The sequence below is a fragment of the Morus notabilis genome, unplaced genomic scaffold, assembly GCF_000414095.1.
Source record: "Morus notabilis unplaced genomic scaffold, ASM41409v2 Scaffold302, whole genome shotgun sequence".
Classification (NCBI taxonomy): Eukaryota; Viridiplantae; Streptophyta; class Magnoliopsida; order Rosales; family Moraceae; genus Morus; species Morus notabilis.
The window spans coordinates 70,703-96,156 of NW_010364886.1; the positions used below are offsets into that span (position 1 = coordinate 70,703).

Sequence of the window (25,454 nt, forward strand, 5' to 3'; positions counted from 1 at the left end):
AATATATATTATATTGTAATTATATATATTAAATTATAGTATAATATAATATAGTTGTAATTTTTAATTATCCACAGCAATTTAACCTCATAATTTATCAAATGCTATTACATTGATTTTGGAACCAGCACAACTACTATAATTATAGTTTACCAAACACTCAGCTGCTTTTTGTAACAGCTGCTTCTTCCTTCAACACGGCTAAAAGCAATTTTTTTAAAATCTACAGCACTACTAAACTAAGCCTTAATCAATTAATAGTAATCTCTTTATGCAAAATTCAAGAGGATAGTGAGTCAAAGCTTTCTACCTATCTGATTTAAAGAGCAAAGTGAAATGGGCTATGATTAATTTCGAAAATGTGATCTTGAAAGTTGAAACTGACTGGGTGATTCCTTAAAAGGAATAAAATACTGACTTGGTGGTGATTAAGATATAATCTCCTTTTGAATTATTTTGATCCATGAGGAACTCAGATTTTGAAGAGAAATAAGATTTTTTTTTTTTTTTTTTAGTGAAACCAATGCATATTACAAACTCATGCAAAAATAAAGGTCACGCACCAAATACTTTCCACATTGTGATCTTTAGAAATGATTGCCAACAAAATGCTGGTCAACGTCTTGGAGTTGACTTTGTTTTGCTTTATAAATTAGTGAATCCTTTGCCATTAAAGTCCGTATACTTTCAGCGGAAGGTTAGAATTTAGAATGAAGTGACATTGCTGTTAGTACAAGCTCCTCTCAAATTCTTCTTGTATTTCAATTTTGCATATCATGAATGACTTTTGCCTTATTCATGCTCTCCAAATCTGACGTGGTTTTGAATATGCATAAAGAGTTTGTCAAGTCTGAGTTGACTTTATTTTATTTCATTCTTCCAACATAAAAATATAAATTCTCCGCTTTTTGAATCAGGAAATTGGATGTTATGATGTTGGTTATTGCTTTCTAATTTTAAAGGACACTTCTTTGTCTCAAGGGTTGTTTCTTGGGAATGAAGCTGCCATTAGAGTCCTCCAGAGTCAAGTTGCTCTTTTTAATTGATAGAATCCATTTCTATTGCTTTATGACTGCCTATAATACTCTAGATAGTTCACTTTTTAATTGTAAAGAAGCTTATTCTTGAATTGCAATGTATATAATTTGTCAAACGAAATATCTGAGTTCACAAGCAAGTTAGTGAATAATTTTAAGAAGAGGGGTTTAGCACGAATTATCTAATACGTGTAAAGTAACACATTTTGGTTGACACGTTTTAGAAGACTGAACTCTGTGCAAGTGGTTTATATGGTTGAAATAAATCCATAACTCAGTTCTAGAGAAGGCTGGTTTGAATGGATGGGGCAACTAATGGTGCAGGATTAGGAGCGCCTCATGGAAGTCACATGACTCGAAGAACTAGAATCAATAAGGTTGGCCTAAAAAGTATCTGAAAGGGTTAGAAGGATTTGGTAACTCTTGGAAGTTGCAATAGGAGATCATGGGCTCACTTCATGTGTGTATCCTTATAGCCTAAACGTTAAAGTAGCAACATCAGTAGTACAATGAGGTGCACAAGTAGCAGTGACATTGGAAGTCACTCTAAAGAGGCAATAGCATCGATGTAGTGGGTGCAATACGAGTAGTTGAAGTGCCGGAATTCCTAGAAGAATACTGAGGCCCCATTCCTTTCACGGTTCAAATCATAATTCAGCCATTTTGCTATAGTGTTTTCTCTCATAAAAATTTGAATTTCAGCTTAAGTTTTCCACTCGAACCAGAAAAAAGAATGGGGCCTAAGTGTCCCATTACGTTTGTAGGGCTATTAACGATATAAATAAGTAATGAAGCTAGATATGTATATTCAAAGGGAAAAAAAAGGGTTAAAAGAAGGATCTCATCAATTTTCTCTGTAGTATCTGAGCTTGAGTTTTGGTTGGGCTGAGTGAGTGTTTTCTAGCTTTTATAATCCCGACATGAATGAATCATTCTGTGATTGGAATACAAATCAATCGAGTGGGGAAATATTGTAGTCATCGTATCAATTTGTTTCTTTTAAATTAGTTTTGGCAAATTATGGATGAGATTCCACATTTGATAGTGTACTTTTCCACGAACCATGACTATCCATGAGCAGTTTGTTTCTATGTAGCTTGTCATGTAGAAACCAATCAGTGGATACAAGTTTTGCTGTGCCCTGTCTATTCTTCAGTTTGTAAGGGCTCCGTACATGTGATTCCCCACTCTACTAAAGCAATATACTCCTCATCTTTAATCTTTATGCTGTTTTTGGTACGATGCTAAGAAAATAGAAAGGAAAGAAAAGGTATCTAACCTGGGTGAGAAAAATGGAGAGGAAGGGGAAGAACTTTCTTGTATTGCTCTTATCATGGATTCCTTCCTCTTTAATCCCTCTATATTGGGAGAGTGAAATTGGGGATCTTTAAAAAATCCCTCACCCAATGCATTCCCTCACCTTCTCTCTTCTACCAACAACCACGGGTTCCAAAATGCTTTCACTAATCCCCTTACCTCTCTCCCTCCTTCCACTTTTTCCTGCTACCAAACAAGCTCTTAGAGTTTGAGTCATGTTATAGGTCGGTGCAAATCCATTTTGGCTGTTGCATGCTTATATGTAGTTGGTCCATTTGCTATAATATTATGTTCATGGGCGTTTGTGTACAATGATACCATTACGGTAAGTTTACCCCCTTCTTTTTTTCATTGGTTGCAATCCTCAGCTGCAGAAATCTGGAAAGGCCAGTGCAGATTCCACAGCGGCTTATCAAAAACTAAAGGGAGATCTACAGGCAGTGTTCAATGTGCTTCCGAAGGATATGCAACAGCTTCTGCTTCTAAATCCTGAAAAGGCAGCTCATCTTCAAGGAAGTCCGGAACATACAAAACTTCCTGGGCGCCCACTCATACAAGTTGGAGTTATGTCGTCAATTTTGCCTAGGTAATATGCAGAACACGGCTTAAGCTGAGTCAGTTAGCATCCGCTGTGCTGGTTAAATGACAACATATGTGAGAAGTCCATGGCTTCCCTCTGTTACTGAAAAAAAAAAGCATTCCCTCGTCAGGTACTTAATCCACGCGCCATCCTTATTCTTTACAAATACAGTTATCCACATTGTAACATTTGCAGTTTCTTTTCGACTTTTTATCTTGCTGCGAAAGGAAAAGAAAAAAATCGGAGTAGCTGTTGACTGTTGTATGAAACTGCGGGTACTCTTAAATTATTCAGCTTCTCAGTTAACTGGAGATAGTTTATCTTCTTCTCAACCAACCAAGAAAGGTGATTTTGTTTTTCTTTAATGGTTTTCTGGGAGCCACTAGTTGCTGTCATCAAGAGTCGAGAATTATTCGTGTTATGTAATTTTTTTTCCTTTTCTTAATTCTCAAATTGTCTGTAAGCTAGTAGCTTAATATAGCAATGACTATGGGAAAAAATTCCCAAGGTGTAGATGTTGTAAATTCAACAATATTTGTTTCACTCTTTGCAATGGGATTTTACCTTTTATAAAGTGCAGAATCCATTACTTTCTTGCTGGTGAAAAGAAGAAAGAAGCAGCAGTACGTTTCTTTCTATTCAGCTTCTAAAGGTCTCTGATATTGATGCCTTTCTACGGATTTAGTTTTTAGTTAGTATAAATAAGGACTTATTCAAGTTGTACGTAGGAGAGAGAGAGAGAGAGAGAGAGAGAGATGATCGTCAACAATTGGTTATTGCAATAAATATGACTAGTAATAAATATGAGAAAATACTTGAAAATAATATTTTGAATTCATTCTTTGACCATTTTCAAGATGCACCAAACAAATTTAGTTTATGGATATTATAGTTACAAATGTCCTGTTGAGCATTTCATTCATTTGAAGGCCTCTAGAAAGACTTGATTTTGTTTGTTTGTTTATCTGGCTGAAACTTATAAAAGTACTTATTAGCTATTTCACTATTGTTTTGTATGGTTTAAATCACATTTAGCAACAGTTATTTTATTTTATTTTTTCTTTTGGCAGCCGAAAGAATAAAAGGATATGATTCCCTTTTATGAATCCCATAATGTTTTCGAGTGTGACCTACAGAAGACATGACTGTCAAGTTATTGTTATGGTTGAAAGATTCCCATGTTCTGAAAGGAAAAGGGAAAAGATTCTAGTGGTAAAATTGGACCACAATGCAAATCTTATCCCTTTCATGATCTGTCAAATTGCAAACTGAGAATTGATTGTTGAAAGGTGACCCTTTACGATTTTCTTCTCCTAAAATCTCTGGATATCTTATAGATTTTGTTCGACTATGCAATTTTGGGCCCCGGTCTGCCTCGCAGCTACAAAGATATTAGAGGCGTGTGGGTACTTGGGTGGATCTGCTTCTTGGGCGATTCGTCTACCATGTGGTGAACATTTGGGTGGGCGGCAATGTCTTCTTTGGCGGCAGGCAGTGGCAAAGCGTGGATCTCATGCACCAGCAAAGATTGCTCTCTCCACTGCGGTTCTGGTCCTGTGCAGCATTATGTTCCCTTATTCTTTTGCTCACGGTGGCCGGATTACCTCAGCTAGCTTCTGTGTTGGAGCTTTATCTCCATTCAGTAGTAGTTGTTTACTCGAATCATAACTCAAATTTTTACTAGTGTTGTCTCATAAAAATTTAAATTTAACTTTTTCTATTACAATATTTTTAAATTTACTTTTAAAAGTATCTAACAAAACTCTTCTCTCGTTTCTTTGATTGGCTACGGTTCGGAAAATTAGTTTGATTCTTCATTTATTGCCTTCTCAAAGCGACAAATAAATCATTAATTGCTGATGAGAAATGTACTTTGTCCTAACTAGCATGTCAAATATCATCTCAATCAGGTTAATATGGTCAATGACAAATTTTGGATCAAATAAATGCACCATTGTCTTCCTAATTGCGCACTATCCCTCGTTTGGTATTAGTTTTGGAGGCTACTTCTACTTATAAAAATTTACAATGTGTTTGAGTGTTTGATAAAAACTGCAGTTTATAAAGGGATTTTGTTGTATGTTTAAATTTATTTAAATAATCTTAATAATAAAACAATTTTATCAATCTATCCATTTTACTTTTTTCCCATTACCTGAAAGTAAATATTGTTTTACACATATTTTAATTAATAAAAATCAAACTATTATTTTTTAAGTTTTTGGAGTAAAAATATTATGAAAGTTTACCTTAAAATTATAAATATCGTACTAAATTATGTCTAATTTAATCATCATATATCTCTTAAATAATTCTGTTCATAATTTACTAAACACTTAAACTTCTGCTCATGGTAGATTTTTTTTTTTAAAAGAAAAAATTATCAAACACCTACTTACTGTTAGTCATAGTAATTTATGACTAGCGGTACAGCTATAACAATTATTTTGAAAAGCACAAAAATACATAATTAACACTATATAATCCTTGAGCAAAACAATATACGTGCGAGCACACAAAAAATGATGATGATAATAATAATAATGGTGATGCCGATAATAATGATGATGATAATAATAATAATAATAATAATAAAATTAAAAATAAAATAATAATAATAATGATAATAATAATAATAATGATAATAATAATAATAATGATAATAATAATAATAATGATAATAATAATAATAATGATAATAATAATAATAATGATAATAATAATAATAATGATAATAATAATAATAATGATAATAATAATAATAATGATAATAATAATAATAATGATAATAATAATAATAATGATAATAATAATAATAATGATAATAATAATAATAATGATAATAATAATAATAATGATAATAATAATAATAATGATAATAATAATAATAATGATAATAATAATAATAATGATAATAATAATAATAATGATAATAATAATAATAATGATAATAATAATAATAATGATAATAATAATAATAATGATAATAATAATAATAATGATAATAATAATAATAATGATAATAATAATAATAATGATAATAATAATAATAATGATAATAATAATAATAATGATAATAATAATAATAATGATAATAATAATAATAATGATAATAATAATAATAATGATAATAATAATAATAATGATAATAATAATAATAATGATAATAATAATAATAATGATAATAATAATAATAATGATAATAATAATAATAATGATAATAATAATAATAATGATAATAATAATAATAATGATAATAATAATAATAATGATAATAATAATAATAATGATAATAATAATAATAATGATAATAATAATAATAATGATAATAATAATAATAATGATAATAATAATAATAATGATAATAATAATAATAATGATAATAATAATAATAATGATAATAATAATAATAATGATAATAATAATAATAATGATAATAATAATAATAATGATAATAATAATAATAATGATAATAATAATAATAATGATAATAATAATAATAATGATAATAATAATAATAATGATAATAATAATAATAATGATAATAATAATAATAATGATAATAATAATAATAATGATAATAATAATAATAATGATAATAATAATAATAATGATAATAATAATAATAATGATAATAATAATAATAATGATAATAATAATAATAATGATAATAATAATAATAATGATAATAATAATAATAATGATAATAATAATAATAATGATAATAATAATAATAATGATAATAATAATAATAATGATAATAATAATAATAATGATAATAATAATAATAATGATAATAATAATAATAATGATAATAATAATAATAATGATAATAATAATAATAATGATAATAATAATAATAATGATAATAATAATAATAATGATAATAATAATAATAATGATAATAATAATAATAATGATAATAATAATAATAATGATAATAATAATAATAATGATAATAATAATAATAATGATAATAATAATAATAATGATAATAATAATAATAATGATAATAATAATAATAATGATAATAATAATAATAATGATAATAATAATAATAATGATAATAATAATAATAATGATAATAATAATAATAATGATAATAATAATAATAATGATAATAATAATAATAATCATCATCATCATCATCATCATAATAATAATAATAATAATAATAATCATCATCATCATCATCATAATAATAATAATCATCAACATAATCATAATAATCACAATAACCATAATAATCATAATAATCACTGTCATCCTCATGGTGCATGGGCCACTAATAGTTGAGAATAAGTATTCCGGTTGGTTTGGAAGGAAAAATCATAGACCAAACCAAAAATATTAACCAATTTTAAGTTGTTTTGAATTTATGAAATGAAATCAAATAAACTGAATCATAAAAAATTGATTTAGTTAGTTCAGTTTGGTGGAGTTAGGTCATGTTTAAATCCAGGAATTTTGGCGTGCATAAAATTCGAGTTACAATATGATATTCGTTAGTTTTTAAGTTTTAAGTTGTTGAAAGCTTTTCTTAAGTATAAATAAAAGCATAGATGAAATTAACTTTTTAAGAAGAATTTGACAGGTATGAGAATATAAAAAAAAAATGAAAACTATAAGGAGAAAAAGGACCTTCTAAAAATGATAAACAAAATAATTAAAAACCAGACACCTGCAAATCAATTAAATCAAACCAATTAAATGTAAAACCCAATCAATTAATTTGATGGGAGTTCTCTAATAGGACTTGAAAAATAAATTACCGATAATTTTCTACTTTTAACTGTCATATATATATTAAAAATTTTCTACTTTTCATACTTTTTAACCTAATGTGATTTACAATCAAAATTGACTCTATGGAGAAAGTCCTTAATTTGATTTATAAGTTTTGATCAAATTTTAGAGTATGATATCTTTTTTAGTGACTTTCTCTGATAGTCCTTGTAAAAATAAATTACCGGTACTCTCTTACCTTTTAGCCATCAGATCTCTATCAAAATCTGTTGTTTTGCATATTTTTTTAATCAAATGTAATTTTGACAAGATCTAACGGTTAAAAATTGAGACTATCGATATGACAAACTACCGGAAAAATTCTTTTTTTTTCTTAACATCTATAATCAGTGAATATTTGTAGTATTGGGGAAAGGGTTGAATCTTTGTAAGACTTTTTTTTAAAAAAAAAAAAAAAAAAAAAGTTTTGACTGATTCGTTTTTTCCCCTTTTTCTTTCTCCTATAACTGCTCATAGACAATTTGGAATTGAACTCTCTTCGAGCAGTTTCACATGAGAAAGGCAGGTATAATTGATTGCTGGGGACAAGAACTAGACATTCATCTGATTTCTATTCATTTTTTTAATTAAAAAATTTTGGAAAAACATTTTGAAGGCGACATTCATGAGGTCATAGGATCAGCGCCATTCAGTTGGGTATTTAATATGTCGAAATATGCATATCCTTTTTTTTTATTATTATTCAAAATTACGACTAGAAACATTGTCTTCAATCTTTATTTTTTCAAGTTTTATTTCTATTAAATTTTTATAAGTAGGTACCATTCCATTATGATCTTTTACCTTTATTATTATTATTATTATTATTATTCAGGAGAGTATTATTTTGGTACCTTAAAGTTTAGAACTCTATCAAAAATTGTGTTATATTTGGGGAGGTCGGGTTGGTTGCAAAATTTGTTGTGCCTATCACGTTTGAAGGGAAAAAAAAATCTGAAAATAAAAAAAAAATGAAGAAAATTGAATTTGAAAGACAAACTTCAGCGTTATTTTTATATGAAGTTAATAGAAATTTTTATAAAAGTAAAGGACAACCTCTACGGTGGAATTTAAAAAAAAAAAAATCTATCTGTGAAGTCTTATTTTTTCACCATTAGATTAATCCTTTAACCATCAAATCTGCGGCAGGAATACACTACAACAAATAAGCTTATTTGCGACGACGGAATCGTTGCAAATGACTATGTTGTCATAGAAATATTATATTTGCAACAAAATGTCGTCGTAATTAGTCATCGCAAAAAATTAGATGCAAATAATATATTTGCGACGACACAGTTTTGAGATGTGTCGATATTTTTGCGACGATATTTTTAGATTTGTCATCGCAAAAAATGTTTTTCTTTTTTTCCCTAATTTTTTTAATAATATTAATTATTAAATATATAAATTAGAAAAAAAATTAATAATAAAATAAAACAATAAAATTGACATTTGTTAATAAAAGATTGATATAAAAAAGTCAACATAATAATAAAATAAGTCTTAAAAAGTAAATTAATCAATCCATACTAAAAGGTATTGATAATAAGAAAAATAAAAATAGATATTTTAATCTCCTAAATTAGCAGCATTGTCGTCCCCATCCTCGTCTTCTTTGTTTCGCTCAGGCGGCGGCGGCGGAAGAACCAACGGTTCAGGACGGTTAAGTGGCAAGAAGTTGATATTGGGATTCATCGAGCGCATGGCTTCTATCATGATCTGTTGGTTGTCGAACACCTTGCATTGCTTGACGTAGATGTTGTTCAGCCAGTTTTGGACATGCTGGGGTAAATTAATCGAAGACGATCCGTCCAATTACGAAGTAGAAGATGAGGTGGCAGCACTTGAACGATTCCTCTGTGGAAATGTCGGTCCCACTCTCTTAGTGTGTCCTCTGCGCTTGCCCAAGACTTGGGACATAATTCCCTTCTCGTTGATCGACGTGGACCAACCTTCGCCAGTAGACTATGTCATCTGTGTGGTTTTTTCTTCTCCATCTGAGCCTGCAAAGGTAAATGAAATAAAAATGAATAAAAATAGTATAATATGTTATGTTAAATATGAAAAGAGAAATAAATTTAAAATTTACTTACAAATGCATGTTTCGCGTTCGGGTTGATAAAATTCTGCCCATGACGGTGCATGTCACCCCAATTGTCAATTAATGATCTTACCACTTGGGTCTCGGGATTTGCCTAATCAAGTTGAACGTGTTAGAATAATTATTAAGCCAAAGTGACAAAAACTTAACAAGTATGCAAATTAGTATTACCTTATCGAAACGATATTGGGAGTATGACTTTCTACCATGGAAGCTAGATCACTTTTGACTGCCACAGTTTTGTTGATTTGTAGCAGATTTTTTCTAATAATGATCATAGATGAATTAGTGATGTAGCGGAAGTAAATGAGAAAAATAGAAAAAAGGGATAAATTCGTAATTCTATTGATTCAAGAGAATACCGAAAAACCCGTTGATTAGATCGGAATACCAGAAAATAAGACTTCTATAGACCTGTTGATTCACTCACGAATACCAGGAAAATAGTCATCAATCGCTCGTTGATTCAACAGAATACCGAGAAGATTGGAATCAATATCTTGAGAGAACTCTCAAAGCATATAATTTTTATTAATCTTTGAAAGAACTATCAATAACAAAGCTAGACTCTCCTATTTATAGAAGACTACAATTCGAAAATGAAAAGGAAACTGAAGCTAATCCTAAATATTCTAAATTTGAAATTTAAAAATAACTAAATCAAATAAACAGTTAAAAATAAGATAACAACTAAATAAATTAAAATTCTAATTTTGAAGTCTAGCATCCTTGCGATGCATCAGACCCGCTGGGTAGGAAAAGATTCGTCCTCGAATCTTAAGTAGCCTCAACTGGTATTGAAAGAGAACAACTTTCATGATCTTTGCATGACTTGTCTAGAAATCAAATAATTTGTTGAACTTGCTAACTCGAACCCTTAAAAAATTTTCTTCAATGGTAATTACGCTGAAAACCGATATATGATCTTCCTTTTCTTCAAGTTGGGCGTCTCTGAATTCATAGGCAGTGGGTGCATTGACATGGACGGTGGGATGACGACAAAGCAACATGGTTAAATTGATAGAGGAGCATTTTGGCTCTGATACCAACTGACGCAGCGGAAGTGAATGAGAAAAATAAAAGAAAGGGATAAATTCATAATTCCGTTGATTCGAAAGAATACCGGAAAATAAGACTTCTATAGACCTGTTGATTCGCTCACGAATACCAGGAAAATAAGCATCAATCACTCGTTGATTCAACAGAATACCGAGAAGATTGGAATCAATATCTTGAGAGAACTCTCAAAGCATATAATTTGTATTTATCTCGAAAGAACTATCAATAACAAAGCTAGACTCTCCTATTTATAGAAGACTACAATTCGAAAACGAAAAGGAAACTGAAACTAATCCTAAATATTCTAAATTTGAAAATTGAAAATAACTAAATCAAATAAGCAGTTAAAAATAAGATAACAATAAATAAATTAAAACTCCAATTTTGAAGTCTAGCATCCTTACGCTGCATCAATTAGTAACATACTTAATAATTAAATAAACCAATTAATCAAAAATCAGAAGACATAATGAAATGGAACCTGAAAAGTAGGGGACATAAAACGATCACAGCAAGGTCCCCATTACTATTTTCTCCTCAAGTTTTTAGGAGGATTATTCCTAACAAAATCCTCATTTTCTGTCACTCTCATCTTTTGAAAGTGTCTGTGCAAGGTAGTCTTTCAATCCTTGTAACATTTACTGGCTTCACGGTCGACTACATCTCTAATGATGCCGTTGTCGCGGTAATAGTCGAGGTTAACCAATCCTGGAATACATTAAAAAATCAACAAACAACTTTCTTTTATTGTATCCACAATTAAATTTTTAGAACAAATTTTTTTTTTTAAATAGATACCAACATGCGATTTTAAATCCTCCTTTTGTGCTCCTTAGGCACGTCCTTCTAAGAGTTGTAGTGTGGGTCACAAATATCTCTTGTGTGTAAGACGACAACACTGCCAAAATATTTGACGTTTTCGCCAGTCGTCTTCCACGTACCAGTCTCTTCAAACAAGACAAAAAGCTTCCCATCTCTTTGTACCCTCTCCACTATATCTTGACCTAGAGCTACCCCTCGACCAGATCGACGTCGAGATGTAGGCTCTGGAACTGTAAGAAAATAAAAATAACAAAATTTGATTATATAGAGTTCGACGAATAAAAAGTAATGTTCCTGTGTTACAACATATAATACCTGACTGACAATGTGCCGGGAGTCTCGTCAGATCAGGTGGAGGCTGTGATCCTCTGCAGAGCTGGCGCATGTAGCTACTGGGCCAGACATCGTGACGTTGTGTCGTATAAAAAAAATTTATTGCATTGGTCGCAATATCGTCTTCACCATGGTACTGGGCCAAATTGTAATAGTGGCAGCTTTGTATGACGCGTTGTAAATTTTTAATACGGACTTGTACATATCTAATTATTAAAAATTTAATCTAACAGTTAAAAATAAGATTCTACCGATAGAACAAAAATAGGAACTCCACCGTAGAATTTGCTTAAAGTAAAAACTAATTAGAGTTAAACTTGTAACTCGCTATTTGACTATCAAATACCAATTAATAACCACTCAGCAAAAAAAAAAAAAAAATACCAATTAATAATCGTAGTTCTACTAGAACAAAAAGGGATTACACTTTTCTTTCTTTCTTTTTTCTTTTTGGTTGAAACAGCAATCAATTTTCCCTACGCATGCAAAACATTCCAAGTCTTCGAGTTTCCCTTGTACTCGAATAAAAAAATAATTTTTACCGACAAGAACTTCTAAATTTGGATAGAAGTCTTTGGAATTTTGAGTTTAAAGCAAAATTCATAGCATCAACCGGTCAATATAGTAGGCTCTATTATATTGATATTCTTTTTCCAAAGAAAAGATGGCTAAACACCACCCGGAATTTTGTGTGGCGCGCTTTCAGCCAAAACTAGAAATGGAGAATTGGCCACGTCTTTTAGAGAGAGAGAGAGAGAGAGAGAATCTTTGCCCAAGTTTATAGAGTGGAAATGTTTTCTTGGCAACTAGGTAGATCAATAGTACATCCAGAATTTTATTTCAGTAAATTGGTAAATTTAATAATTGAGAAAATTTTATTTTAGTACTCTCTATTATATCAAAATTTTCTGTTTTTAAAATTTTTATATTGGTATATCGGCCTTTTAGAAAAAAAATTTTAGTATATCAGAGTTATTTTTGAGACACGAAAATATAAAATTACCCTTATTATAAAAATTCTATAATTTTAAAGTAAAAAAAAAGATTTTAAAAATTATTATACTTGTTCCCAAATACCCAAAAACTCATTAAAAGAACCTGCTTTTTTCTTCAAAATTACCCTTATTATACTTGATTACAGGTATAACAATTTTTAAAATTCTTTTTTCCTTTAAAATTTTGGTCAACATATGAATTTTTATAATGAGGGTAATTTTGTCTTTTTATCCCCAAAAATGAATCTAAGGTACCAAAAAAAGATTGTCTAAGAGGTCGAAGTACTGACATAAAATTTTTAAAAATAGAGAATATCAAACTCAAATTTCGATATAACAGAGGGTACTAAAATAAAAATTTTCCTTTAATAATTTTTTAGTTAAATTCACGAGGAATCCTGAATTTTATTCTCTCTCTAAATTTATCCATATACTAAAAATTGTTCTCACTCTTTTAATGTATAGCTTAACTATCATTATTTTAATATTTTCCTTTTAATTTTTAATGGAATTTAACTGGGCGACTAATTTAATTCATTCAAAGATTTCAAAATTTAAGTTGATCAATTTTCAAGGACTAATTTTGAAGAGAGAAGATCACTTTTAGAGATCTACAAAAATTTAACTTTTTTTTTTTTTTTTTTTTTTTGGTGTTCATCATCGTATTATCAAGTTGAGTTCTCATACATAGTGGTCGAATCAGAAAGTACTTTTTTAAGGGGGGCATGGATTGAACCAAAATATTAAACGAAAATAACAATACACTAATTTAATCGAGTTTAATTTATTTTTTAAAGTGTAATGTTCACGAAATTATAAATTTACATAATAGTATAGATCATTTTTTATAATTTAGTGATTTAAGTTTGAAATATCAATATAACAAAAAAAAATTAATAAGCTAATTAAGTGGGGGGGACATTCAAGAAAAATATTTGACTGGGGGCGTAGCTAATAAATGTTATGGAATATATAGGTTAAATTTGAAGTTAAAAAAAAAAAAATTTATGGGGGCGCCCTCACTTTTCTAATAGTACGGGAAAAGTACTAATACATGAAATGATAGAGGATGGAAAAGAAGCGATCTCATAGTTAAAAGTTTTTCAATTTTCACCGAGTAGTAATTTATGGCCCCTTCGGTTCACTAATTTGAGTTTTTAATTCGAGTTGAGATGTGATATTGTGTGAGAGCTTTTTACTATAGCAAAAAAGTTAGATGTGACTGTTTCTGAGAGTTTTTTACTGTAACAAAACTTGAATTTTAAACTCGAATCAGCGAAAAAAACGGAACTTTAATCGCTGGATTGTCAATCAAAAATATCACGTCAGATTAAAAGAATTATAGTTAAGGCCCTTGATCAGCATCGTGAATCTTTAAAAACAAACAGACATTATGGAAATTAAAGATGATATCATAAAGGTATGGTAAATAAGAAAATGTAGAAAAATAAATATCAGACTAAAGATTTACAGTGATTTACTTTAAAAGAGCTATGTATACTGTTGGAGGATGAAAAGTACAAGTGGGAGATGAATATCTAAATTACAATTACTACAGTACACATTACACAATGAATATCTAAATTACAATTACTACAGTACACATTACACAATGATTTACACAATGAATATCTAAATTACAATTACTTAAGAGGGTCTTGGTAGTCGATTCAGATATGATCACATGTCCATATTTTATGCTACTGGGGGATTAAATAAAGAGCGGAACTTATCTTTCAGATGATCTCCAATTAACGGAATCGACTGGAGGACTTGTTCCTACTTTGTTTTCATCATAATGCCTTAGTTTTGGAATACACACACTTCTCCATAAATGAGTTGTATTATAACTCTATTGCATTAAAAAAAAAAAAAAAAATATTGGTTCCATTGAGTTTTACGACCATCAATTGTTCTCTTCTATATGATATTAAAATATCTTTAACCGTGCTAGCCATTTCATGTTTTTAATCAAAATAATTAATAATTTGACCTTTTTATTTTAACTTTTCTCACTCCAACCATTAATTAACCAAATGGTTATTTATTTAAAAAAAAAAAAAACATTTCACACTAGCCAAATATAACTAGCCATTTCGGTTTTTTATTATATTGTTCCTTCAATGAAAAGGTAATTTTTTTTTATAAATTCAATAAAGCTATTTATATTTTAAATTCAATAAGTATTAAAATATTTTATGTTAGACTGTCTCAGAAAAAAATTACCGGCTAAAATAACTTTTTAGTTATTTTAACTAAAATTTAAGGAGTTCTCTTAAAGATGCTCTTAGATTCAAATCAGTCCCACTGTGATGAGCGGGTATACATGGCAATCCGTTTCATTAGGGATCCATTATATGGCATATAAAATATGCATTGCTTCCTTCAAATTTTTTAGACATACCACCCTCTATCGTTATAACCCTTATTCTGATTCAAGAAAGGAAAATGTTTCTTCATGAAAGCAAAATGTTTTACGGTGTTATAGAAAAGGTTAGGACTAGGCAAATTATCATACTCTTGTCTTTCTCTTGCGAAATTCTTCTGTCAATTTGTACACGACTATATTCTACACTCTTTGGAACATTTTATTTTTTGTTTGAATATTTTTGGTATGTCACTGTGTCGGGTCACGAATAACCTTTAAAATGATGTACAGGCCGAAATTGTTTCGTTTTACCTTTTGGAATGACGTTGTAAAATGTTTTTCTTTGGTGAATACAGGTAAAAATGCTTGATAAATTATAAAAATTTATTTGATTTTTTGAACACCGAAAACAGAATACATAATTTGCATCTACAAGGATTGGAAATGGAGAATGCTTCTTCTCCTGCCAGCAAGTTGTGTAAAAAAGTGACTAGGCCAGCCCAAAAAAGAATATGTGAAAACTGTACTTCTTACGTAAGAAACTCATGTAAATTACGGAAGAAAAAAGAAGAGAGGAGAGAAAAAAACTTGTAAAATGTTCAAAAATGTCCTTCAAATCTTTTTTTTTAAGCTTCTTTTGAACCTGCAAAAATAATGGATAAATGGTATCAAACGGGTCTTACAAATAGTTAATTTTCAGTCTGGCAAAATTCACGTGCATGGGAGCCTAGGGTTTGCCGTTGAATCTGCAATGGATCCTCTGGTTGCAAAAATCCCATGAAAAGACAATTAAAAATGGGTTATTTTTTTTATAGCGATAATAAAAAATAATTTACGAAATGTACGTACTAGTTTCAATTATTTTGTTTTATAGTACATATACCATAAGCAATTATAGGAATACAGATTAATGTGCACGAATTTTATTAAAATACATAAACACCATCATAACTCTTGGTAACTATATGATTATAATCACTAGTAGAAGAACTTGATGAGTAGTGACACACAAAAAAAAAATAAAATAAAATAAAATACAAGTGATACCTTTGAAATACCTTATATATATAAAAATCAAACTTCGTTAGCTTCAGTTGTCCCTTCACATTGGTTTCAGTTGTCCCTTACATTAGCCAGTTCATAAGGGGATATTGTTTCAAGCGAAATAGATTAATAAATGTTTCCCCTCCCAAAATAAAAATCAACAAATTTACGAGGAACGCATTAAAACCTTCAAATTCTACTTGATTGGCAGTGTTTTTTTCTTTTTTTTTTTATATATATTTTATAATGGTGATCAACCTTTGAAAATACTAGATCTAGAGGACAAATTAACGCAAGTTTGGGGTATCAAAAATCAATTTGAAACTCGACCGTCTCCGTTGGCCGATGCTTTTTCAACATTCAATCTTCTTTTCGCGAGGATCAGTCTAAAGCGGCCTTAGACAACGAGCATCATTGATTTGAAACCTGCAGAACTCTAAATCCTACAGAGAGAAAACTACTAATGCTTAGGTTTGGGTTGGCTCTATGAATTAGGTTTAGAATACCGGCATACCAATATTTTGTTTAAAATAGCTCAAGGGCATTGGAGTTCCATCGGCGAAGACATGACCGGGCAAATTTTGACGGTGCTCTTGGCCACTTCGCTCGATCATTAGATTAACATCGATCTATCTTATGCTCCGTCTGCGTCCCATTATGATTGAAAACCATGATTGAAAACCTTGATGAACAGGACGTACGATGATTTGTCTTTATAAAAAATGAGCTGGATACATATTCCTATACTCTCGTTCTAGTGATGCAATCAGGACTAGCTGCTAATGCCAATAGATTCAGTGCAAGTCAAGAGGAACAATCATGCTCTGTTTGTTTCGAGGGTTCTGATTTTGGATCATAGTTCTTGATTCGTTACAGTGTTTTTCTCTTAAAAAAAATTTAAATTTTAAAAATCAAAATCATGGACTATATTTGAACTCATGAACCAAATGCCACCTTAACCAATTTACTAACATTATTGAAAAAAACTAAATATTGTAAAGAATCTAGAGAGGAATTTCCTTGGCACAAATACATTGAAAGTTGAATTATAGTTTATGATTTAAGAATAGTGGGCCAAAAGAGAAAAGAAAAGGGAAAAAAAAAGCGCATGGTGATAATGATCTTCGAAGTCTCCTAAATGAAGATCCTTATTTGGAATGTGAAGAGAGACATTTCGAATGACTTTTTCAGAGAAATAGAGATTATATGGTCAATTAGGAGTGCGCATAGCATTGTGGAGAAAATTTTCCGGATTTGCTTTATTTGGTTGAACTGGAAGAAATTGTTCTTCAATTCGCAGTTCTTATTGGAGGTCTACCGGTAAGGATTTTTCTCATTAATGATCAACCTGATGTTGTCTTTGAAAATCGGGTTCTTTTACCTTTCAACAAAAACAAAAAAACAAAAAATACTACTCAAGATGTAAAAAATATTATATATGTCACTTCAATTAAAAATAAACAATTACCATTCAATTAATAGAGAGAAAACAAAAAGATGTAATAATATTTAATTATTTAAAATGACATAAATTATAAGCTTGTACAAAATTATGACAAATCATGTACTTTTTTCCAAAGAAAAAAAAAGTTTTTTTTATGCTATTTCTAAGGAAAAAAATTTTCAAATCACGAAAAGATAATAAAATATCAATCCATGTACATAGCCTCTATTACACGAAATATGGTGTTGATAAACAGCCAATAATTTGTAATAAAGATGGAGAGAAAATAGTGTGTATCGGTTCCACAAGAAAACGATCCAAAAATGTATTAACAAAATTGTGCACGAACATGACTCTTTAATAGATCTTCTATTGTCATGTGAAAGTCGAAAAACTCATAGCAATAAGGCCACAAAAACTGTGAAGAAATGAATCTTGCAGGCAAAAAGGACAACTAAACACTAAATAAACAAGACAACAATGCAAATTAATCAAGGTAACAATAAGCTTTACAACAAATGTTAGATGAAAGATTCACAAGCCTAAACATCAAAACACCAAAGATATCGAAGCCTCTACAGGTTGCGCAAATCCCACACTAAACTCGGGATCTGACAACAAGCTCTTGGATGAAAATTGGTGGCCGGAGGCAAGGAATGCTCCTCTCCCATTAGTATTTTTCTTTACACCCATAAATTTTAAATCGTGAGGGGTACAAAAATAAAGTATACAGGGAAGGGGCAAAAATCACTTTCCCTAATTCACTCTAACTAAATTCAATTGTCAACTATTTTTAGAATAATTTTAAAGTTAAATTCCTTCCTTAAAAAGTTTGGATATGAAATTTGACTTCAACTTTGCATCTTAGAAAGATGAAAGAACAGACAATTTCCTATTAAAAAAAAACGTTTCTAATCCAAATTTGATAAAAGTTATCTGTTTAGTCACTTAATACTTTTAAAAGAGGGCGCTTCGATTTTTTTTTTAATTTTAAATAAAGAGCTGTTAAACCAAAAAAAAAAAAGGGTGGAAAAAAAAGTAACAAAGAAAGTAATAGTGCTGGTAAAGAAAATAAAAAAGAGAATTGCAGATTTTTTATTCTCCATGCAATAAGTACAAGCGATAACATAATACAGTAGAACTTTATAGTAGGATATGAAAATCACCGTGTCAATAGGACATAATCTTTAATTATCATATTAATTAGGAAGTTTCTTTGTAAGATAAAAGAAAATGAGTTATTAATAATTCTTTATTTTTTAGTAGTTAGATCTCTATAAAAAACTGTGTCCGTTCTCCGTATTTTTTTTTTAATTTGATGTGATTTTAATCAAATTCAACGGTAAGAAATTGATACTACCTTAAAGAAGCCTACTAGAAATAATCTCTATTAATTATGTAGAGTTTTAAGATTAAATAAAATACAATAAGTTACATAATTGAGAACCAACTATGTAGCATCTACCTCGAGAATTCAAGTATTGTATACGATCCTTTGCTTTGTAGGAACATGATCCGGTTAGACCATTAATCTACCGATACTATTATATATATATATATATATATATATATTATATACATATATATGTCCTACTAAAAAATGATTCCTTTTACATATTTTAACATGTTTTATTATAGTACTTACATTGATTCTAGTACCTAATGAATCATTTTATTTAGGATTAATTACAAAATCTCCCCTTAAGGATTATATCCTTTTAACATTTTACCCTCTAATTTTTAAAACATAACATCTATTTCCTAACAAATAAAATGTTAACAAAAAAGCCCTTATGTTAGGTTTTTTTTTTTTTTTTTTTTTTTTTTTTTTTTTTTTTTTAACAACATTTAACTTTTAATTTGTTATTTGGGGTATTTTGGATGTTTTATGGTTTAAAATTTAGTTTAAATGTAAAATTAATTTAAATATATAAATTTTTAATTATGATACATCTATTATTGATTGAATGTAAAGTTTTTTTGATAAATTCAAATTATATTTTAAACCATAAAATTATTAAAATAATAAATTAAATGTCAATTTCAGTTAAAAAATTAATGGATGAGACTTTTTTTTATTAATATTTCATTGTTTAGAGAAAACAAATGTTATGTTTTAAAGATCAGATAATAAAGTGTTGCAACGAGTATAATTCAAGAGGAATTTTCGTAATTAATGATTTTATTTATAGAAAATTTTTTGATATAGTATGAAAAAACTACTTAGATCTTCATTAAGTTTGTTGGTTCCGGACTGTAGTAAGATTTTTTTTGTGTGTATTTTTTATTGGTTGAATATTAGATTATTCTTTTGCCAATTACCATATGACAGATGCTTGTGTATGTGTAGGTATAAAAAATATTATGGTACCATTATAAATCATATCTTTTTAATTTTTTTTTGAAGGACTTTTTTTTTAATTTATTAATGAAACTAGTAAGGCATTTTTTGATACCCACCATGAAATTATATCTATATATATGGCTAGAGAGTTGGAAAGATTCTATGGGCCTCAAGTTTCCATCCTTTTACACCCCTCTATGATTGCATACGTCTGAGTACAGTAAATTAACGAAAAAAAATACCATAGCCACCCCCCACACACACACAAACAAACACACAGATATATATAGAGAGAGAATTTTCTCTACAATGAACTTTTGTAAGCATGATATGAACATGACAAAGAACCCATCCCTTCAATTCCAAAGTGGTCCTCTTCAATTGATAGTTCGACAACCTCACTCCTTATCCTACACACACCCTCTGTCCCCCTTCCCCTCCCTTATCCTGCGCACTCCCCCCCCAAACAAAAAAATAAAATAAAATAAAATAAACAAACAAACAACCCCACACAAAAAAATAAATAAATAAATGAAAATTTTGAAAAAAAAAAAATCCCATTTTTGTATCCTTTTCACCATTCCCATGACATTCCACCAACAACAAAAATAAAATAAAAACTCTCCTCGAAAAGCCCCAAAACTCGCAAAGACCAAATCAACAAACGCCACACCATGTCAAGTACTACAACTACCAGTTGGAGCAAAGAAGAAGAGAAGGCGTTTGAGAACGCCATAGCCATGCATTGGAAAGAGAAACAAGAAGGAGAAGAAGAAGAAGAAGATTCAAAAGAACAATGGGATAAGATTGCTTCCATGGTTCCGAGCAAATCCATGGAGGAACTCAAACGACACTTCCAAATGCTCCTTGACGACGTTAATGCAATCGAAGCCGGTCACATCCCGGTTCCCAACTACGCAGTGGACGACAATGGACACAATCCCAGCAAGGATTCTCATCATGTCGTTTCTGGGTCTGAGAAGAGATTGAATGGTAATTCTTCTGCCGGCCATGGAAGTGGGTTTTCTTCGGGCCTTGCCGGGCATGATGGCGGCGGCAAAGGAGGCTCTAGGGCGGAGCAAGAGAGAAGGAAAGGCATTCCATGGACTGAGGAAGAGCACAGGTATTGTTGTGACTATTGCCCAATAATAATAATAATAAATTTTTTTTTTTTTTAAGTTCATGGTTATTTTTTTATTAAATCTGCCACTTTTTCCTAAAGTATGGGAAAAATCTGTGGTTTTTTCAGTTCATGGGTTATGAGTATTTAAAGTAAAGAAAAATGGAACCTTGAAATTTGTGCCTTGTAATAACAGAATCTGGGTTAACTTGGTTTTTTTTATTATTTCTTTATGTAGTAAAAATTAACAATATGAATTCATCTATTGTTTATATTCTGAGTTGATAAATGAACCTTTTAGACTGAAAATGCGTGGGGGTAGTGAGGAAATGAGCTGTTTTTTTGTGTGGTTGGGACTGGTTATTTTGACACACAGCATACTGTGACTGATAGACTGAAACCATATGTTTTTTTTTTTTTGTTTTTTAATTCAATTTTTTAGGTTATTCCTTCTGGGTCTCGACAAGTTTGGCAAAGGGGATTGGAGAAGCATTTCAAGGAATTTTGTGATATCAAGGACTCCAACTCAAGTGGCCAGCCACGCACAAAAGTACTTCATTCGGCTCAATTCAGTGAACAGAGACAGAAGGAGATCCAGCATCCATGACATCACCAGTGTGGCAAATGGGGAAGTCTCTCCTCACCAGGCACCACCAATCACTGGACAACAGGCCAATACTAACCAGTCAAGTGTACCGGCCATGGGAGCTCCACAGCTGGTGAAGCACCGGGGTCAGCCCCATGTGCCTGGGATAGGCATGTACGGTGCACCGATGGGGCATCCAGTGGCTGCGCCGCCCGGGCACATGGGCTCAGCCGTGGGGACACCCGTCATGCTTCCTCCAGGGCACCATCCTCATCCGCATCATCATCCTCATCATCACCCCCCTCCCTACATTGTCCCAGTTGCTTACCCTATGGCACCTCCAACAATGCACCAATAACAATGATTAACAATTTAGGGCCAAAAGCTCTATTTTTCCCAATGGTGCCTTTGCATTCTGACCTTTGTTTGTATTGCTAACCACATCAAATTTCATTCAGAATGTGCATGACATGGGACAGACAGAGATGGCCCATCTTTGGCTGATTATGAAAGAGGGGAAGGAATAAATACCAAAGATTCAAGGGGGATGTTAGAGTCCTGTTTTATTAATTTTCCATTGATTAGATAAATTATTGGTTAAAAGTTTGATTTTTGTTCTTTTTTTAGTTGCTCAGTACTGTACATAGAGAACTTTCTTCTTGATCGAGAACTGTTGCTCAACGTTTATAATTTTGGCGTGTGAAACCATTGCAAGTTACCCTTTAAGAGTTAGGTCCATTGTTCACTAAAGTTTTACCAAGATTTAGCAGAGAATTTAAAATATTTGTTCCAAGAAAGTAAATGGCAAGAAAACAGCACGAAGATGGTGTTTGTGTGTGTGTGTCATATATATATATATATATATACATATATATAGAGAGAGAGAGAGAGAGAGAGAGAGAGAGAGAGCTCCAAACTACTACTTTGGGTTAAGCTTTGTTCATCAGGTATTGGTAAAAGGGAAACGGGGTGGGAATTCTCAAAACAAAAGCTGCAGATACAAGTACATTCGAACAGCCTGGTTAAAGGAAAAAAGATTCTCCGATACTAGATGGTGTACAAAAAATGCCAAATACCCTCGGAAATGGCCAATGGGACCCTGCATATCGATCTGATTCAAGGAATCAGCCAAAACTCTTCCTTTTATTATGAAAATGCCCATTCAAGAGATGATAAAACAGACGTTTCCGCCCCCATCTCCACCAAATTGGTGCCAAGACCCGCCGCCGCTTTTTCATTTGCTTTCCTGCAATCAAGAATTGTATGGGAATTGGTAAATATGAAACTGAAATCCGATTTATTTCTAAGAAAATGAAATTTCTTCCTTCATGTTAGATAACTAATAGAAATTTGTCTAAAAGATATTCTTCTCTGTTCCATTTTTTCTTCAAAGCGAGAGATCCTCACTTTTGTTCTCAAGTGAGTACATTCCCCACTGTAACTGCAATTTGGCAAAGCTGGATCCCAGCGTAGGCCAGTAGTTCATCTGAATCTTAACAACCTCGAGAACAGTTTGGAGACCAGATTTCGAGGGTAATACATTCTGCAATTCACATTCTGGACTTTCACCGAGCAATACCTTCACAAATGGATAGATATGTCAAACAATAATCAATAAGGGGGTGTTTGGTAGAGGGATTCGTTCTCTGATTCGAATCATGATTCGTGGTTCGCTATAGTATTTTCTCTCATAAAAAATACACGTAAATAAAAAATGGTTCGAATCACATGGTTTAAATCTTCCAACCAAACGAACCCAATGTCCTTGCACAAAACAGTATCAGACTTAATGATGGAGATTGATTGAAAGCAGATTAAATGGAAAAAAAAAAGGCATCTATTCAAACAACCAGCTACAAATAATAACAAAAATGAGGCTCTCAGGAATATAAAGAATGAGCACCTTAATGACTGCAGTAGCAGAAGACGATATTGAACGAAGATTATAGCTGTAAGCAGATACATTACCAATTGAACTTAGCTAAGTGAAAAAAAAATTAAAACTGACAGTGAACCAACTATCAAAAGATAAGTCGCAAACCCGCCCTCCAGAATAACAAGCAACTTTCCACCCGAAAGGTCATTCAACATCTCTGTCATCGTTGCATAGCCAGCAGGACTGACCTGTAACAAGAGAATTTCTTATACTATAAGACTGCTGAAACCTATAGATGTTATGAAATTTTAAACACTGAAACACTAAAATCAAGACAGGAAATGATATCACTAACGTGTTAATAAATCTTAAAGCATCAAATATATAGAAAAAGTAGACTAATCAATGGAGAGCTATTGACAGAGCTGCCTATCTTGTTGGTTCACTGATGTCATTCCAGTTGCGACGCATAAGAAAACCAGCAAATTTTAATAGTAACTATAGTGTTTATCCAAATGAAATTTCAAACAGTGAGCTAGTAAAGCAAATCCTTACATCACAGCAACCTAGAGGGTCACCTCGTGCAGCATCAAATCCTGCTGATATGATGGTTAAATCAGGAGCAAACTCCTTTGCTGTAAAAGCAGGAGATTCGGAAAACATTAGATGGATTTAGCTAATACGCAATTTTAAAAAATATGTAGCAATTCTTATTCTATTTTAGTGAACGGTGAAAAGAAAAACTCAGTTACTGGAACTGACAAATAGAGAACCATTACGTAAGTAAAAGAAAACGAGTTGATATAAGAATTCATGCAAATGAGCGTGCTTTGTAATGTGTAAATCCAAATGATCATTCAAAAGAGAGAACATATTTTTGAGAAATGATTAGAAAAAATAACAACAAATTAAAATGGCAATGCATGCACATGTTAGACTTGGAAGAGAGGGGCTGAAAACGTATTATAGGCGTAGGTTTAAGAATTAAGAACAGGGGCAGTTTGGTAAATTGACAAGGTCATTAGTGGGAGACTGAGTTTAAGAAGGTTGTTAGGGGAAGATTAGGGTTTCTCATGCATGTTTTGGAAAGTATTAGCAGTAGATTAGAGATTATTGGAGATGTGTGGCCTAACTCTCAAATCAAAGGTCATTTGTTTCTTTCAATTTCTATTTGATTTCCAATTTGATTTCTATCAAATTGGTATCAGAGCTCTTTCCTGGGGAGATGGCTGCCAAGAAGATGGATGCTCTTGGAGAAAGATTGGAATCTGAGGTTGAGGAGATGAAGACAACTACAGAAGGAAGATTTTCTGCCATGGAGGACAGATTCAACAATGTGGAAGGACGGTTCAATAACTTGGAGGAAATGTTGAAGAAATTGATGGATCTTCACACTAACCCTCCAGCGGCGGCGGGTTCACCGACGCCGTCAACGGCGGCCATCAACACGGCTGAGAACTCGGTCAGGCGAGGAAAGGGAGTGGCGATTGGGGTTGAGGGGACCCCTGGGGAGGTCGGAAGTTCCTTGGGCGTGCGCCCTAGGGTTTCTTTTGAAGAGGTCAGCGTGATGGGAGAGGGGGTCGGACCGGCTGGGGAGGCCGCGGCGAGGACCGGCGAACGGCCGGGGCGGACTCGCGCCG

The 25,454-nt window shown here is 31.3% G+C and overlaps 3 protein-coding genes across 4 annotated transcripts in view; 2 read left to right on the plus strand and 1 right to left on the minus strand.

Annotated features, from left to right (window-relative positions):
- The window catches only part of LOC21402011 (protein DENND6A), an 8,174-nt gene extending 4,689 nt beyond the window's left edge, over positions 1 to 3,485 (plus strand). Inside the window, exon 4 of the mRNA XM_024171506.1 lies at positions 2,723 to 3,485. Coding sequence (XP_024027274.1) covers positions 2,723 to 2,944 — 222 coding nt within the window. The 3' untranslated portion in view covers positions 2,945 to 3,485. The remainder of the gene's footprint in view (positions 1 to 2,722) is intronic.
- Positions 3,486 to 20,766: 17,281 nt separating this feature from the next.
- LOC21402012 (transcription factor MYBS1) lies at positions 20,767 to 22,628 on the plus strand. The gene is made up of 2 exons (XM_010107062.2): positions 20,767 to 21,355; positions 21,795 to 22,628. Exons 1-2 carry the CDS (start codon positions 20,907 to 20,909, stop codon positions 22,294 to 22,296), a joined length of 951 nt encoding a protein of 316 aa, XP_010105364.1. The 5' UTR covers positions 20,767 to 20,906; the 3' UTR covers positions 22,297 to 22,628.
- A 216-nt stretch (positions 22,629 to 22,844) lies between these two features.
- LOC21402013 (histone deacetylase 15) overlaps positions 22,845 to 25,454 on the minus strand; it is a 24,836-nt gene continuing 22,226 nt past the window's right edge. For both annotated transcript variants that reach the window (XM_024171504.1, XM_024171505.1), the window contains 5 exons: positions 24,370 to 24,449; positions 23,980 to 24,062; positions 23,842 to 23,887; positions 23,346 to 23,517; positions 22,845 to 23,184 (listed from right to left, as the gene is read on the minus strand). In XM_024171504.1, the coding sequence (XP_024027272.1) occupies positions 23,063 to 23,184; positions 23,346 to 23,517; positions 23,842 to 23,887; positions 23,980 to 24,062; positions 24,370 to 24,449 (503 nt within the window). In that variant the 3' untranslated portion in view covers positions 22,845 to 23,062. The remainder of the gene's footprint in view (positions 23,185 to 23,345; positions 23,518 to 23,841; positions 23,888 to 23,979; positions 24,063 to 24,369; positions 24,450 to 25,454) is intronic.